This window comes from Athene cunicularia (assembly GCF_003259725.1).
Source record: "Athene cunicularia isolate RWA chromosome 11 unlocalized genomic scaffold, athCun1 chr11_part1, whole genome shotgun sequence".
Taxonomy (NCBI): Eukaryota; Metazoa; Chordata; class Aves; order Strigiformes; family Strigidae; genus Athene; species Athene cunicularia.
This window is the reverse complement of record NW_020799113.1, coordinates 8,506,933-8,525,983: the sequence shown is the minus strand read 5'-3', so window position 1 is coordinate 8,525,983 and position 19,051 is coordinate 8,506,933. Positions and strand designations below refer to the sequence as shown.

Here is a 19,051-nt window from a genome sequence, read left to right as displayed (position 1 = left end):
ATTGACCTATCCCTAATGTTAGATTTATTCTTCTCGCTACCTTGAGAATCGGTAAGATTAAAAAGTGCGATAAACAAAAATGTAAAATATGAAATGTAAATATCCAGTAAACTTCAAACCTGCACCACAACCCGCACTGATTGCTGAGATTGCAATTTGTCAGAACAGGAACTGCTGAGAAAAGCGGTTTCTTGCAAAAGACTGCCTTCTTGATCAGAATATCTAGGGCCACAGCTAAGGCATGGATTGGGGCTAGGTCCTCAGAAAACTAAAGTGAAGACTAAAGAGCTGTACATTAAGAAGCCTCCTCAAGCTATGCCAGCCAAGCCCAGAGGGGATGACAGTAGGAAATGTATCCAACTATTAACTGGAGAGAAACACAGTCCCCACAGTGCACTGAAGAAAGAGTGAGGAATGTCATTGCTACAGCACCACGCAAGCTTGCCAGACTCTAATGAGACAGGCTGACTAACGGGGGAAGGATATGGGAGATGTTCAGCAGGAGCAGGCCTTGACCTTGGAACTGAGCCCAAATTCTGTAGGGGAGAGTAATAACGAGAAAGGCAAGATCAAAGGAGACAGTTCTAGCAAAGAGGCAAAAGAGATAGGTAAAGACATGCGAGCACTTACCAAGTACTTGGCTTCTCAGTCCTTTTCTTTGGGCTTGACCTCCTGTTCTCCCGACTCTCTCTCTCTCTCTCTCTCCCATCATCTTTGTAAGCTGGAGACTGGTGAGCAGGGACACCCTGTAGCCGAGCTGCTGCGGCGCGCTGTATACAGTACGCCTCCTTGATACATTCACAGCCATTATGCATGGGTAATTTTTATTACCCAGGGGCATTTCTCTTTTACATATCCCTAGCTACAATTTTACTGAAATCATTTTCTTTTTTATTGGCCTCTTACATTGTTAGAGGGCCCGTGATTTCCCCAAGGTTAGATGATGAATGACAACACATCATACAAAGACAAAATACAGGCATTTGCCAACTATAAAATGGATTTTTTTCATTTGATATGTTTCCTTTTCTTGTGCAACAATGGTAAGAAACCTTGATGGGATGAACAGTACAAATAGAAGTTTAACAAGCTCTCTCCTGAATCCAGGATCACACAAAAAATAGATTCAGCAAAGATACTAGGTTTCTACTAACATGATGGACCCTCAGAAAATGGATTAACCATTTGTTGTGGTTTAAGCTCAGCCACCAAGTAAGCTGCTCGCTCACTCCCCCTCTGGTGGGATGGGGGAAAGAATTAGAAAGGTAAAAGTGAGAAAACTCAGGGGTTGAGATAGAGACAGTTTAATAAGTAGAGAAAAAGCCGCATGTGCAAGCAAAGCAAGCCAAGGACTTCATTCAGCACTTCCCATGGCAGGCAGTGCTCAGCCATCCCAGGACAGCAGGGCTCCGTCCCGTGTTAGGGTGACTTGGGCAGACAAACGCCATCGCTCTGACCGTCCCCCCTTCCCCTCCTTCCCCCAGCTGTCTGTGCTGAGCAGGACGCCCTGGGGGCTGGGACACCCCTGGGGGCAGCTGGGGTCGCCTGTCCTGGCTGTGTCCCCTCCTGACTTCTTGTGCACCCCCGGCCTCCTCGCTGCTGGGGTGGGGTGAGGAGCAGAAGAGGCCTCGGCTCTGTGTAAGCGCTGCTCAGCAGTAATGGAAACATCTCTGAATTACCAACACTGTTTTCATCACAAATCCAAAACATAGCCCCATAGTAGCTACTGTGAAGAAAATTAACTCTACCCCAGCCAAACCAGCACACCATTTTAAAGACAATTTCAAATATAATCAGCTGGATTCAATCCTGCAATGAGTTGTGCCTGGGCAGCCAGCTGGGTCCTTCAGGGGTCCCACCAACTTCAGCAAAATCAGTGGGAATGCAGAGAGACATCACCTTTAATTCCTACACTATTGAATGCAGGCTCAACTCCTCAGCAGCTTAGGGTTCTCCTTTCCCCCCCTCCTTTCCCCAGGCCTCTCCCTCAGACACGGCAGCCAGACACCCTGCGACTCACCCACGAGCAGGCAACGTGCCTCTTTCCCTCCCACCCTCCCCTCTCCTTGTGAGCATTTGATAGCAGCAATAGCTCCCGGCCAACCCCATGCAGGAGGCAGCTTTTGTACAGACAGTATTTTCTGTTCAAACAGGCATTCCCAGCTGCTCCCAGGGAACAGAACATGAATATCATCACTTTTCTGGCTGAAGCTATGTGATCTTAGCCAAGCTTCAATCTGACCAATAGGTCCTTCCTTAAAAAGCCAGGGAAGGAGTAGCAAGCAGTGTGTGGGTGTCCACCCAGCGTGACACTGCTGCCGTGCCTGCGGATGAAAGGGGCTCGGGGACGTTTCAGGGAAAGACAGTATTGATCCAAACATTTGAACATTTCCTCTTGAACACATGCAGACTGTACGGGCAGCAGCAATTTGGCCTTAAAAAAAAAGAAACCTAAATTCAGCTTAGAAAAATAAAGCAAAAGAGAGATGATTGACACTTTTAATGTTAAATACTTAAAAAAATCCAATTATCAAAATCTCCAAGTGAATATTATTATGCTCACTGGCCTGAAGGTGAATATTTTGGTGGCAGAATGGTAGGATATAGGAATCCCAAGTACCCCAAACACTACAAAAGTACTTCAAATCAAATGCTATACATCTACCTATCCATACCTATACATTTACCTGAAGGTAAGCAACACTGGAGGGAGAGCAGGTAGCCAATTGTATCTTGCTTTCTTCAGTGCTGGCTTGTGTCCAAACAGGCATGCCAAGGATGATGAGCTGCCATCTCAGTTACTGCTCTCTCCCTTTTTAAAGACCTGATCCAAAACTAAGTGAAGTTTACTGAAAGACTCCAACTGACCTAAGGCTTTGGTTGACCCTTGTGTCCTAATTTCCTCTGTTACCAAGATGGAAAAAAAGAGATTCTATTGTTAAAAAAACAACCAAACAAAAAAACCCACAGAAGAGAAAAACCCAGCAGAATAGAATTTCAAAGCATCAAATGGAACTAACAGGGCTTTAAAGAGAAGGACTAAGCAGAAAGCATAAATAACATGTAACCCAAAAAGAGCTTAGAAACAGTTACTCACCTGAACTTTTGAACTCACCTTTCCACTGTACTATCATATATAGAAATGACGTGACTGACAGACTTGAAAGCCACATTTCAAATTTTGCAGATGAGATTAAATTAGAGAAAACATTCAAACCATTTCTAATACAATGAAAGTGTTAGATTGATTATACTCTTGGATTAACAGATGGTAATTGCAGATACACAAAGACTTTTAAGTCTTCAAGCAAAGAACCTGCAGAAGAAATAGCTATTATTTGGACAGGCACTGGAGCAATCTACCTCATAAAATAGATAAAACTTACAGTGTAATATTGTTAAGGTTTTCAGCCAATGTACATATGAAATGAAAAATAGAGAATCAGATTGCTTAAGGAATAATGGAGAGATAAAAGGACCGACAGTTTTATTGTGTAGACACTGGTTAGGTGTCACACAGCCTTCAATCACTGAAATGAAAAAATATTTTCACTATACCAGTAGCAAGCAGAGAAAGAGTAATGTAATTAAGGATGTACTCAGAGATGCCCTGTCAAACGCCTGCTATCACTTGGAAGAGCCAACGCTAAATCAGGCTATTCCACACAGGGAGGGAAGGCTAAGGTGTAGACTGCCCATGGACAGCCAGCTCAAAGACCACACGCGACCAGCCAGCACGACTCTGGTGTTGGCACTCCTCTTGCAAACACGGGATTCATCACTACGTGTCCTGTTGTATTCGTGCTCTTCATGAAAACCATGTGTGGTACCAGGTTAGCACAAATGTATAGCAGAGTATACAAGTACTGTATAATACTTTTGCTGAGTTTTTTTAGACAAGTTGCAAAATGGAATCCCTGGCATTTCAGCATTAGGTGGCAAGTGAAAAGTATCCAAATGTAGTAGCTATAAAATCTCACGGCTGATCTAATGTTTCTGTGCTTGAAGTAGGCTTTTATATCCAAAGTTCTGCCAATCATATAAATTACTGACAAAACTATGAAAATCAAAACTAAGGGTTTAAAAAACGCAGAGTTTTTCTTGAGCAATCATAATATTGATAAACAGATGGGCTGGGTGATACAAACGTACAAGCCTTTCCATGCCAGGTGCAAGATTTCTGTTCTCGCCTACACATACATAACCACGGTTGACTCCCTCACCCATGTTCCTTTGATTGAAACTATTTATTTGGGATTCTCTAAAGTATTCATAAAAGCAGTGTATATGCTATGGAGAAGTGCAATGATCAAAGTATTTGCAACAGCTACTACCCTGTGTAGTACTAGAACAATCAATATTGGTCATAGTATGATCCGGTGTTACTCTGACAAACCTATGCTGTGAAAGCTCAAACAAATGCAATGTTGCATCAGTTCTCAGAGCCAAAAAGAAAGAGATGCTGCTCATGACATTTTTAAAATCTACAAAATAGTGTCATTTTGTTCACATACAGCAATGATTAAGAAGTATTAAATCTTAATCTGTCACAAAAATGCTACGTGATTTCCAAACCCCTCCCTGTTCCTGGAATTTGCAAAAAACAAAAGTTTCCTGCTACTCAACAACTTCCACTTAAACTTGGAATCCCCCTGACAAACTGGCAGCACAGAGGTGCAGGAGCACAAACCAAGGGTTTGTGTAGAACTAAGAGCAGCTTCTCTCCCACATGCAAGTTTTGGGAGTTTGAATTCAAGCATGACATTTATTTGTTCACATGTGGACAAACATGGAACGTGATGAAGGCTAACTGGAAAATACCAGCTTAAAATAAGATCCTAATCTTACGTGCCTCAGACAAATCTCTCAAACATGGGAGATGCAAGTTCAAACCCATTTTGGGGTGAAGAAATCCCTTGTCTCCTGGACAACACCACTTCATAAGCAGAAAATTCAAGTGGACGGCATTTTCCTAAGGACAACTTGTGGTATCAGGGGAGAGCCATGCAGACCTTGCCTCCCGCTCTGTGCTTTACCTATCCCCGCAGTAAGAAACCAGGGCCCATGTTGAGACAATCTGCCTGAAAATCCTGCCTAAATGCCTATCTCTCCTGAAATCACTTCAACCTGCTAAATATATTTTAGCAGTATCTCATTTGAAGTAGTTTTCTAAGCACCAAGATAACACGCCTGTGTTAAGGACTGAGGCTGTAGACATTAATCAGGAAAACCTCCTGCCACTGTAACTGTGTCAAGACCACCGGATCACACTCTAACACAATTAATTTCTTCACACTAGCTAATGGAGGGGTGTACACACGTGTACACGTGGCATTGCTTTATTTATTTCCAAGGTCCAGTAGTTGTAGCTCTGTGAGGCAGTGACCAGAAGAGAGAGCTGTGGATCATCCCTGTAAGGGTCAGAGAGCTGTCAGCCCTTGGGTACGCACAGCCAGCACTGCAGCAGCCTTCTGGGGAACTCCTGATCCACCCAGTGCTGGGCTCACCTGTTGTGATGATTGTCACGACATACTGCTCAGAACTACGAAAAGAGCAATCAGAAGATCTCCTGCTTCAAACGAACCATCTCAATTCACTCCAGGGCCTGAAAACACTTTGGAGATAGAGTTGAAAAAACAAAGCTTGTTTTTACAAAGACTGCAAGTTTTTAGTCCTAGCAGATTTACCAACAAGTCTTGTAATAAAAACAAAAAAAACCCCTCAAAAAATCCCCAAATCTTAGATGATTGAAACTGATGCTTATTTTCAATGTTGTTTTCCTGCTGAGTTTCTGTTTAAATGTAGGCTTAATACAATTTCCCCCCATAAAACAAACTCGCAGTCTGGAAAATAGCGAACCTCCTCATCTTGCTTTACTGCTGAAACCAGACCTTCTGGAGACAGTTCTTTCTTTGCAAGAAAAACCACATTAACCGTGACAAATAAGACTGAGATCAATGTTTTATTAGGGACAGACTCCTGTTACAACCTGCACAGATTATTTTAAATCATGCCTTTGTGTCTAAATTACAATTTTCATTTGAATAGTATTTTTGGATAGAAAAAGGGATTTGTCCTCAGTGTCTGAAATCCCTGTCGGGGTACCAAAAATATAGCAGGAGCTGTCAAGAAAGTATGCATTCTTATATTAAAGCTATTATTCTGACCAGTGCATATGCAGCACAGTACATATACCTCCAGATATCTTTATTTCCATTTAGATATGTTCTGTAGCAAAAGCAGCTTTGCCCTCCTAGCCAATGCAGTAGCACTGAAGAACTTATAAAACAGGAGCAAACATAAAGGTTTTAATTATTTTTACCTCAGCTGCATGTTCACACATATCTCTCCTGAGAAAACAAAAATTCTGCACATACAGTTGTTTGCAAACTAATGCTTTAGATACATTTCTAAGTAGAAGTTAATTTGCTTGCACACTTACAGAAAATTTATAGCCAAACCTAAGTCTGGATGTCTCTGAACAAAGCAGCACGTTTTGAGAAGTCTATCTGAAACAATAGCAAATATTAGGTTATGTGCACTTATCCCATATTGGAGGGAAAATGGTTACGGCAGTCTGCTCAGCAGCAAGTCATTTAACATAACATTGTACCGAAAAGCTGCGTAGATTTCAGAGTGTAAAACCTATTGATAGTTACATTTTGACTGATTTATAAAATGCATCTAGATCACATCCAAAATATTAAGTGTAGCTAACTGCTCATACAATAAGCCTCTGGTCTCCTGCCACAACTTGCCTAAATGGGACAGCTGCAGGAGACCTGCCCACAAGTCCTTATTTTGGGAGATGGACTGAAAACTGGGCTCTGAAAAAAATTTGTCATCCCTGGGGACAGAGCACTTGGCGTTATGTGTTTTCCTGCTGCACAGGTACCAAAGCAATGGAAAATGCACAAATAAGGGAGATACTGGGGGGCTTGGGGATGGAAACTGGGGTGGTTGCATGGGGGTGTGTAGGGCCATGAGTCCTTCCTCAACTGCAGCAGGACAGCATTGGAGTCGATGACCAACTTGAAGCATCTCCTGGGCTGAATTCCTCCTTCCACCAGTGACACAAGAAGACTTCTGTTCAAAACATGCACAGAATGCTGGGGAGCAAGGCTGCAGGAGGCCGCTTTCTGTGTGCGCAGATGATATAGCCACACTGCCCTGCTAAATAGCTTAGTGCATGCGCAAAACTTGAACTTGGAAGTGCAAAAACATTGCTTCAGATTTTAGGACTGTAATTTTAAAAGCCTGGTTGAGAATTCTATCAGAATATGGAAATTACATGCATAAACTTACTTTCTCTGCAAAAGTGACACATGCTCCAGAAGCCTCCTATTGACATGTTTTCCGTGCTGAATTCTCTCTTGAACTTGGAAAAAATCAGAGCTTCTAACTACTTCTGACTTCCATTCTGCTATACATACTATATTTGTGCAGATTATCATTAAAAAAAAATTAACATTTTCATAAACCAGAAAGATTGTATTAAGGTCATGCAATGACTATTTATAGTCGTATTACTCTTTAGTCCCTGGTAAATAACTACAGTATGACAACCACCAAAAATAATCACATAATGTGACATTATCACACTCCTACTAGTTACAGCGTGGAAAGTGAATAACAACACGGTTAAAAATTTCTCCCTAGAAGCTCTGAAGAGGGGCCAGAAGAAGGACAGAGGAGGATGATGAAACACAGATCTGGAAGCACAGCAGATCCTGCTGTTTCCCTGAGTGAAGATTAGTGGCCCACCATGCCTCAGTGGAATTGCTTCACAGCTTTACGCTGCACTAGGAGGGAGAGAACAAAGAAAATTAGGAAAGAAAGTGCCATTTGGATTTGTATAGTAGCAAATAATATACCTAAGAAAGTTCATGAATTCAGGCTATAATCTCATCTTAGATTATGATCATGTGAATAAATAGTTCCTTCCGGTCTCTTACGGATTTAAGATACCTCCAGCCAGACTCTCAGCGGAATGAGATGCTCACTGTGGGCACTGAGGGGGTGTTTTCAGCTCTGCTAGTTATATTCTTCATGAGCTGCTTTTCCTTTCATAGCACCCCCCACCCCCATTTTCTCTCCTTTGCACATACGCATACAAGATGACAAACTTTCTTCATTCCCCCTCCATGATACCACATCTTTTTGCTACTACGTGGAAAGATGGAGCCAAGAGGCCAAAAGTTTAGCTTCATTCCACAGCACAGAGATGGGGGAAAACTATAAATTTATGGCAAATCACGAAGCGTTATCCTGCAAACTGAAGAAGGTGCAAAGCTGAGCCATCTGGCAGTCTCTCCTTCCTCCCTCTGAATCGCTGTCACATTTCAAGATCAGCCTGTGTTTTCCATCAAAAATTGGGAACCCATAGGCCACAGGCTGGGAAATATCTAGAGAGTAGGTGGAAAAGGAGGGGCAGGAAGCTTGAATCCTCACTTCATACTTTATTTTGTGTTGATTTTCTTCCAATCTGCTGCTTCTGCCTCTCCTAGGAGAGGGAGAGGAGCTGGCAGCCAGCAGGTAGGCACTCCGTTGGTCCTTCGGCCACAACCACCAGTGCTAGAGTAGTCGGGAAGCAGGACTGAACCCTGATATTTCCTAGGAGTCCTCCATTTCTGCAAGATCATGAGACCAATACACTCGGTCTACTGCAGGAGACCTCTCCTCTTGCAAAAAATCATCCTTCCCCCCACCCTGACTCAAAAGCTGCAGCTGACATTTGGCTCCATATTACTGCGTTTGAGCAAACCAGCTTCTGCAGAGACTGAGAGGAACGTGAGCACAAATTCAGCTCTTTCGATGAAAAGAGAATTTTTCTCTGTGTAGGTATGTGATTGTTTAGGCTCTGTTTGAACAGAGTTCATGGATAAGCACGGGTACCCATGACAACGCAGTGCGTACAGGCCTGGATGTTCTGCATAGGGATAGGTGGGTTAGGACATCCACAATGAGACGGATCTTCCAAATGAGGGATGACAACACATCACTTACATCTGTGATGTAAAAGAAAACATTACCATTTCATGCTACATACTTGAACTCCTCTAAGTACCTTTCCATTTGTACTATAAATAAATAAGTTTTACTTTGAGTATGCTGTTCTTGCAGGTAAGCAGAAAAGGCTTGTTCCCTTATGGAGAAATGTATTGGCTATGGGAATGACAACAAGGCAACACTTGTACAGCCCAGCAAACCCTGGAAAAGAAGATAGAAAAGTGATACACAGAGTGGCTCCGAGTTTACTTGGTTTGCTGTTCTTATTCTGTTTTCTCATTTCTGTTACCAATCCAAATTTCTTGAATCTTGAGCGGTAAAATACTGGCTTAACTAGTAAAGTAAAACTACAGTGTAATCACAGTCCTGACCCAATTATTTCACTCTGCTGGGCAATCATTCCCTTCTGTAGGTGAGGACTGCAACGTAGAACAGTAGTCTGGAGTGAAAACACTGCATGAGAACAGGATTACATGTTGGTTTTTTTTTTTCTTTTCCTATACATGCAACCACCAGAAGAACTGTTGTGATACATCCTTTGGACAGGTTCTTGTGAGGATACAGTACATGGAGGCACATACTTCCATGCATTTGCTTAGGAGTCACAGCGGACCTCCTTCATATCTCAGTTCCATCTCTCTTCCATAGAAGGACCACTTTTTTTTTTTTTTTTTTTTTTTATCCAAGTATTATGCTTAAGTGGGACTTGCTCTTATGTCAGAAACTGCATCACAACGTAAGAAGACAGAATGTGTCCTTTAAATGCCCTGGAAATATTGCCCCTTATAAAGGTGCACAAAATGCCACAAAATTCAGAATACACTTATGTCTCTTTTACTCATACTGAGACCTTTGAATAGTGCTACTATTACCATTTATTTGATTGGGGCAGTATTTACTGCAACATATTCATGCTAATTTCCAGGCAACTGCCTCTGTCTGATTTACGATGTAAGTTCTTTCTTTTTTTAAGCTATTCTTGCAAGCTTTTCATTAAAGCAGAAGAGAATCTATAATGGATTCAATATGTAATGCAAAGATTAGCTTTGAAAATAGACTTATTTCTGCCTAAGTCATCAAATATTACATGTACATGAGTAAGTTCTGAGAAAGCCAAGTGAAATAAGAAGCTGCCTCTGAAGATGATACTGTGGGAGCTGGGTATTAGAGAGATTTTCCATTTGCGCAGTCCTCTTTCCATTTCTGCACTCCGATCTTCCTCCCCACATTTGTACATTCTCCCTTTCCATGTCCTGTAGCTTCTTTGCCACCTCTGCTCCCTGAGACTCTTCTCCTTTTGTTGATCTTGTGTCCTCCATCATGCTTGTCTAAAGCGTGGAAGATACAATACATGGACTTCTGATATTTCTGCAGCATCAACACCAGTAACTAGCCAACATCTTCCATCCTCATTTGGCAAAGCTTCCACTGAAGTTAACAGTTAAAGAGTCAGCCTTAAACGCTGTGTATATTAAAATGGAAAGGAAAGCAAGGTGATGCTGTCAGTTAGCATCCCAGTATTTGGGTACAAAATTAAGAATCAAAGTCTTTTCTCAAATTAGAGCAGACATGAACTCTCAATAATAGGGTAGAACCTACCAGCAAAACATACAAATGAGTTCTGAAAAGCTATTTCTATTAATAATAAGCCATCAGTCCATCTGGACAAGATTTTTAAGTTCTCAGGGACATTACAGGCTAACAACTAAATCAAATTGGGTAACAAGGAGATGAAGGAACAGAAATCTTCAAGGCATCAGCTACAGTAAATGGAAGCAAATGGGAAGATATTCACAGAAATGACCTTTCAGCACACAGTCTGCTATGAAGGATCTGCCAAGGGGATCTGGTAAAAGCTAACACTTCAGGAGTAAACCCAACAATGACATATATCTATTTGGATGTCTAGCAATATGTAGCCAAAATGAGCAAATTTATCACGAATATGAGCAGCTTAATAATTTAGCTTACAGAATTTCAAGGCCAAGACAACATGCCCTGGTGAGCCAAAGTAATGCTAATTAAGTGTAGTTATCTGACACACTACTACAGACAACCAAGAAATTGCTCGATTCATACTTGACAAATAATTGGTCTGACAACTTTTTTGTTTTATTTGGAATAAGGTGCATAAAGATTCACCTTCCTCCTTCCCATCTTTATTTTCAGCTTATAGAGCTGCATAAATGACCAGTTAATATATTCATCAAACATTTTATTGGATCAATTTTTTAAAATGCTCATAGAGATCAAATGTTTTTTCCTTTTCTTTTTCTTGCTCGTGTCATGCCGCTACACTGAAAGTTACAGATGGCCAGGAGCACAGGAATCAGAACCTTGGGGAGCCCTCAGCCTTCTTGGTTACAAACAATAGCAGCAAGCACCTCTTTGTTAGCGGCTAGGAGACTTACAACACACTAGTGGCAACCTGGACTCCATCCATCAGGACCATTCCCCTTTTACCCTAGGAATACCCAAACCACTGCAATAGTTTTGCAAACAAGAGAAAGTATATTCAGATACTGCCAGAGCCTGAAGTATTCTAGTGACTGAAATTTTAAGATGCTTAACACTTTGCATTTATTTTTAATGTTACTCTGTGTAAAATCAGAACCATTAGAATTCTTTCTGTAAAAATATTTCAGTAAAAGCTTTGCTGGTAAGATAAGAAGATGCCTTTTGTTTAATCCCCCACATGTTTGCTATATTTTTCCTGCTGTTCCTGTTGCATTCAGTTTCTTCATTACTGGCTCAGTAGAGCAGAGCATGATGCTACTAGTTGTTTAAATATATTTGGGGGAAAAAAGCAACCCCACTACAAAACCCTAACTAACAGGATTGCTGTAAGCCCCGAGGAACCGCAGCATCGCCTCTGTGTGTAGGTGGCCTGAGCACATGGCAGACACAGCAAAGCACCAGAAACCTAAATACTACCACAGAGCTGAGGATCAAACTCAGTTCAAGTGTAAGCAAGTGTAATTACATCCAAATCAGTAGTTGTGCCTGCTTTTCCCAGTATGGTTTTCTGCCAAATGCATGTACCAGCAGCACGTCCCCGCAGCCAAGGCTGGCCAGCCTTCCAGAAGGCCCTGCTGGCCAACAAGGAGGGACTGTGCTGGCAAGCTCGTTTTGCCAAAAAGTGCCGTTTTACAAACATTGTTGTTTAGCAGCACTGTTATTGCTTCTGCTCATTGTGGGCTAGAAGTCTGTACTGCTTGGGAAATGATGAATTCCTTATGCAAGTGGCACGTTTGCATGACATGCTTGCATGTCACCTTTTATCTGCAGGGAGCGAGGTGGGGACCAGATAAGAAACTGAAAATTCAGCAAGGGGCGAGGTTCCCCGAGATGCGCCTCTGAAGCCCTAGCACAGCAGGTACTACAAGTAGAAGCTTGCAGGACATGGAAAATCAAACAGCAGTACAAACCTTACCAAAGCCCAGCTCAAAACTGGTGCAGACTGTGCCATGCTCTTTTTTAAAGCCTTCTGTTCTGCATGGCGGACATTACAGTGACGTTGGGTCAAATCCTGAAACAGATCGAAGCTCAGACCGACTATTCTCATACATAGATCCTACTTCAAATAGAGAAATCAGAGAAGGGGAACAAGTGATGAAACATACTCCAAATGCCAAAAGTCATCCCCCAGCTACTGCTGATCCAGAGGCACAGATTAACTTGCCATGACACACAGGGAGCAACAGCATCACTGGAACAAGCAATCCAACTTCAGTGTTTGATATTGCTTAATCAAAATGAAAGATGTTTGGCCTGTCTACCATGTGTCCCCCAATCAGAGATTCTCCACACTTTTACCGCGGGCCTACTCATCTTTCTTCCTAAAACAAATAATCTCTGAGTCTCATTGTAAACCACCAGCGACACTTAGTATTCTGATCACTCCCTGTAAGTCCACCTGGTATATAATGTTTTAAATCCAAGCGCTGTTATGGCCATGCATTTTCACTAGCTTCATGGTACAACACAATAGCTCTATTCAGCAAGAAGTAAATCTAAATTCCAGTCCTTGACTGATGAGGGTTATATAGGTTTGGGGTTTGGTTTTTTTTTTTAGACTTTTATGCATCTTGAAACCACATCTGTCAAAACATGTTAACTAAACAATGGGATACTTAAACACTCACTGCAATATCAAGAAGCTTTTTCTTCCTCCAATTTCATTGGTTACAAACCTTTCTGATCTTAAATGGTGACAAAGGATCATTGAAAAAGTCCCCACTGTCTGGTAATGTCTGGAAAACACTATTTATCCTAGACAGTTTATCAATGTGTCATTTAGCTCAAGAAGATTATAAAAAGGGATGAAACACAGCAGCTCCAGAGGGACTTCAAGCAATCCTGACAACACCCCCACTTGGCTCCTGCCTTCTCTGCTCCCACATCCCTGCAAAAAAAGGATCCTACCAAGATTTCTACCCTGCTGCCATATGGATGGAGCTGTGCCACACACCCTTTCACTTGACAGTGGATGAAATGCCTGACCCAACTTCCCCTGAGCATGAGGTGTGATCCCAGAAGCAGACAGCACTTCAGCAGCAATGAGAAGCAAAATACAGGGTCTGCTCCACGGACCACTAACATCACCTGGAGCTTCCGCAGGGACCCCGAGTTCTCTGTGAACTTCCATGCTGTTCTTTAAGCTGAAGTAACTGATAAAAGGGGAAGGATAGATGGAAGCCTAGGCCTGACTAAACTGCCAGGTCTAAATGGTGTATTGATAAAATGATAATAATTTCCTGTAATCCTGGAGGCTGTCCTTACACCTAACTTCTCTCATTTACCATTGTCCCGCTCTTCTGGTTGTAGGCAATGCCCATACTTCCCCATTAGCTTCTCTAGCAAAGAGCAAACTTCTGTGTCACATAACTCCTGGTGTGATTTATAAAGCCATCTAACTTGTTTTCTTCCTAGCGTATCTCATGTAACCTATTTGTCTTTTTATCACAGCATCTTATCTGCCCCTTATTTGCTGTAGCTATTTATCAAAGAGTTACAATAATATCTGTTCTTCTAAAGTTATTGATGTGGATGCCTCCACAGTCAAAACCTTGGCTTTGTCACAGGCTGGCCACACTGCTGTGATGCTGATGGAGCACGGGCTGTGGAACAGTGGCACTCCTGACCAACAGCCCTGTGGGGTAACGTCATACACCTCCCACCTCCGCTTTACCAGACTGTAGGCACACGCCTTGGGTGAAACATCTCCGGTTTACCCTGTGTAACACCAAGCATGGGAAGATGCCCCGCCACGCCCGTGCACCCGGAGACTAGCAAGACAATAAGCATACACCCACCCACCACCAACTGCTTTCTGCAGCTGCTGAGAGTTCGCTTTGACTTTTGAAGACTGACTCACACTCTCTACCTTAGCTTTTCTATTGTAAATGAGTTATACTGGTATTTTGCTGCATGACAGAGGATTTACAAGGCTCAGATCATGCAGTATGTAAAGCCCTCTAGAGATGTGCTTAGTTTTATTACTCTATTGCCAATGCTATTTCTGCGATAGTTGCGGTTATTTCCAATCAAATACCATGCTGTTCTGCATCACCCAGCGACAGCTTTTTGTGGTGGGTCTTGGGTCTAATTTGCGAGTTAACATCAGCTTTAAATAAGTAATAAAAAGCAAAACAGTGACAAAAGGTGTTTAATAGTCAAAAAAAGGTAAAAGGAGAAAATGCTTCTTAGGATTAATATCTATTTATATACATGTGCACACATCTGGGGGCAGCAAGATGTTTCAAGGTGTGTGGTCAGTAAATCATCTTCCAGATATTAGCTCTCCCAGACAGAAGGACTTTGTGGTGTGCACTGGGAACGCACAGCACAAACTCCTTCATAGCCTGTGTATTTAATACTGAAAGTTGTACAGAACTAAAGTTCCATCTAGCTGTGTGTTCTCATCAAGAGATTTCTTGAAGCTTCTCTGAAATACAGAGATGTCAGTTTTACCATCCTGAAAAAAGCCAGCAGGCACATGCAGCCAGGCTGCCTAAAACATCCAGTGCTTTCACCAGCCAGGAGATGCTCCACTGTGTGCCTGCGGTGCCGGGAACTGCTGCGGCCAGAGCAGTGGTCCCTCGGGCAGTACCTGCACCACAGGCTGCCCAGCTATGTATTTTGTAACAAATCTCTCTCCTGTCGGTGGCTGCTTCATGGTCTGAAGCCAGGGGATTGATTTCTAAATGGACACAGACACATCTATAAGTGTACCTTAAGCATACATCATATATATTTCTTCTATTAATTAAATCTTCTCTAATGGCATGAATTCTCATTAGCCATATAAATAAATGCCTCACTTTTTCCCCCTGAACATCACTGTATATTGATACCCAAAAGTAGTGAGTTCCATGCACTCACGACTTATCACGTTTAAAAAATTACTATTTTTTACACTGTTGTCTTTCAACAGAATTTAATATTTCCATGTCCTTTTCTTTTTTAAAATAGCAATAGGAAAATATTTTACATCAAATTCTGATTTATACATTAACTCATACTAGTTTCCTTCAGAACTAGCTAGTTGACCTTCTAACTTTGTCTTCACACAGAAATTTATCTAATTATTAGCAACCCAATTCTCATTTACCAGATCTATCAGGTGCAGAAAAATCTCAGAATGGGTAAGTGACAAGCATGAGAGGAGTAATAAGAAAGAAAATAAGATGGAGTGCTTATAAGTAAAGAAATATACAACAGAGGTACAGGGAGAAAAGCATGGGGTAAGAGCAGCAGTGCTTTATTAGTTGTAAAGGTTTTATTAGTTTTTTCCAGTTTGAGCATCAAGTAGCAGAAAGGAGGCAAGTGAAAGTAAAATAAAAATCAAGATTTGGGAATGGATCCTGGTCAGAGCAGCTGGGAAGTCCAGAGGAAAAAAAAACAGCCAAACCAATATTTCCTAAAGAGATGAAATGTTATCGTACCCCAGGGAAGACTCCTGTTCAGCTGCAAGGCAAACTAAGGTCCTACCAAGGATACAGCCGCTTCAGGCAAGCGCTCCCCAAGAAGGTTGCCCTTGGCAAGGGCAACGTCCAAACCACCTCCTCTCTCTCCAGCTCATACATCAGGAGTCACTTACGACGTAATGGTGAGCCCTGAGTTATCCGTAAAGAGAACAGCCCCTGTAGGATGAATATCACTGGACTTCTATGGTGCACACATATTGACTAAATGGCCTAACGCAGGCAACAAATGCAGGCAGAGCAATTCCAGAGCATCCGCCAAGGCCCACGGACTTCTTGGTACACGTAAGAAAAGTAGGACAAGTAAAAATTTCCCCACTGCTTCCCACTCTGTACCTATAACTCCTCAAGGGCCAAAGGATCATTGCAATCTTGGGATATGAAAGGAGTGACTCCTGTAGGGATTTGCTGCAACGCTGAGTATGGCTCAGATATCCTCCAAGCTGAATTTCCCTCAGCATCGCCAGCCGGCCAGGGGAGCTGGGGACTGGGCCATCATTAGCACGTGTGCCCTCTGAGGAATGCAGTTTCCCCACACAGAGGGCCAGAGGGCAGGAGGGCTCTCACAGCAGATTTGCTGGGAAGAAGATGAATCAGACTGAACTGGGACACTGGAGGAAAGATTCCACTGCAGTTGCGAGAGGCCAAGGGCTGAGAAACTAGGAGGGGGATGTCAGGACCCACGAGACTGTCTCCTTTAAATCCTCCACAAAGGCTTCCTCATGCACCGGCTGAGCCCACAAAAATTGAGATGTCAGAGGGATGCAGATGGCAGGGCAAGAGGAGAGGTCAGGCCTGAACAAGGGGAAACAAAAGGCACTATTTTATCTGCAGCAGAAAAGCAGTGGGATGCTTCAGGTACTGAGTGACCTGACAGGAGAATACAATAAGCATTATGAAGTCTGCAGTAAGGAGGGAGAATAATTTCTTCTTTTCAAAATCAAATTCAAGTAGAAGCAGACTTGGGAAAAGCCACTCTATATACATTAACACAATTCTTCCATACATCACAATGACCGGGTAGGCCAGAGGACTTTCATTGTCTGCAGTTTCCTCCCAGCTGCGGTCCTTCGGCTCCGCCGTACACAGCCGCGTGCAACAAACGCAATAGAGCAGCTCGGCACGAAGACAAGGGCTGTCTGTGAGATCTACCAGTTGCCTTCTGCCTCCTAAATGGCAAAATGAGGGCCAGATCATCTAATTAGTCTACACTGACTTAGCATAGACCTAGGACAAGGGATGGAAGTGACTAAGGCACACTTATTTCTGTGTGATTGCTGAGCAGCTCTGGGTGAGCGGGAGGAAAGCCGGCAGCAAACCCCTGGTGCACCCCACCGCAGGGTCTTCCCTCTGTGCTCCCTGCCAGCCGGCGTGACGTGGCTTTACTAAGTGCCTGACTCTACCAGGGCAGGCATGAACAAATTGCAGAATAGGCTGGAACAAGATCAGTGAAATCACAAAACATGGTATAATGTTTGAGCAGTAATCTCCATCAAAAGATCAACACCATGTAGATGGTTAACAATCAAGACCTATAACAGAAGTAACTATCACTGTCTACACTAAGGGAAAGAAAACAAAACCCAAAACCCAGACCTACGGGTGCTTGCGTAAGTTAGATCCTTCTGATTGCTTCAGCCAATTAGTTCCTGAGGTAAACAGCCTGTAGGTCGTTATGCAGATCCATGCAGGGACATCATTAAGAGCTCACCTTTGAGAAGTCACGGAGGAGGCACAGGACAACCGGAAAATGACGGTGCCGGTGCTGAAACGTGGGGGAGGATGGCAGAGTGAGGAATGAAAGGGCAGTCAAGAGTGCTGGAACAAATAAACAAGTGATTTGTAAGGCCATGGAGGACATGAAGGAGATGAACAGCACTGCGCATGAATCTGTCACGTAAAAATAATGTCAAAACAGTATCATTTAATTTTGCAACAAGATAGCAGACCTTGTGGCGAAGGGAGAAGGGTAAATGTCATACTTCACCTAGTAAGTCTCTGACACTGTTTCCCATTATATTTTTATATAAACTATGGATACACAATGTAGATTAAACTACCATACGTGGATGCAAGAAAGACAGGGTGACTTAAGCCAGGGAGGAGTTATTGATTGTTTACTGTCAAAATGGAAGGATACACAAAACAAAGGTATTCCTTGGGGATTTGTCCTGAGCCAGTTCTGTTCAATGCCATATTAGAGCGACCTGGAAGGTAGGATATAGAGTATTCTCAGTGCATTTGAAAATGACCTCCAGCCAGAAGGGACTGCAAATGCGTGGGAAGATCAGATCAGAATTGCAAATGGTCCCAACAAGCTGGGGAACTAGCACAAACAATAGAGTGCATTTGAATTAGAGCATGCAAAAATACTCCACTGCAGAAATACAGGATGGAGGAAAATTGATTATTTGGAAGTTCTTTAGAAAAGCATCTAGCAATTATAGTAAATCATACTGAGTGGGAATCAAGAATGCCACAATTCTGAAAGAGACAAACATGCATGTATAAATAAGGGGATAGTCTGCAAGTTGTGCAGAGTAACAAGGCTTTTGTTAAAAAAGTTTAGCCAGTGTGGAGCATTGCCCCTCAGGAGAGACCTGGACCAGTTGATAAGAGACTGAAGGAGAGCAACGGGAAGGTCAGAGTCAGGAAATGGGCCTACATGGAAACTGTGAATGAGTATTTCTGTTTAGCCTAATGTTCTGGTGCAGAGACACAAGGAATCAAATGGTTTCTTTGTCCACAGCTGACAGAATAGGAAGCAGTGGGAATCCACCAGCCCTGGCCTTGCACAAAGAGAAAGGCAGCAGAGCTGGTTAATACAGACACTGCAGAGGGGGTCTTAGAAGAAAAAAAAACAAAACCACTCAGATAATCTGAAACCAGTTTAGCAGGTGCTCACACAACTACTTCAGACTTCAAATAATCAATCCTGTGATGAGAAAGGCGTAGGTAAGTTCAGCATACCATGATCAGGGAGTGTCACCCACTGAGTAGTTGAGTTCAAGGTGTGCCAGTCAATCAAGGGGAAAAAATAATGAAAAACATCCCAC

The 19,051-nt window shown here is 42.6% G+C and overlaps 1 protein-coding gene and 1 long non-coding RNA gene across 2 annotated transcripts in view; both read right to left on the bottom strand.

Annotated features, from left to right (window-relative positions):
* The window catches only part of PEPD (peptidase D), a 150,429-nt gene extending 149,614 nt beyond the window's left edge, over positions 1 to 815 (bottom strand). Inside the window, exon 1 of the mRNA XM_026856947.1 lies at positions 631 to 815. Within this exon, the coding sequence (XP_026712748.1) occupies positions 631 to 815 (185 nt within the window). The remainder of the gene's footprint in view (positions 1 to 630) is intronic.
* A 5,146-nt stretch (positions 816 to 5,961) lies between these two features.
* LOC113484274 overlaps positions 5,962 to 19,051 on the bottom strand; it is an 84,328-nt gene continuing 71,238 nt past the window's right edge. The window contains exon 3 of the long non-coding RNA XR_003399197.1: positions 5,962 to 9,210. This is a non-coding gene — a long non-coding RNA (uncharacterized LOC113484274). The remainder of the gene's footprint in view (positions 9,211 to 19,051) is intronic.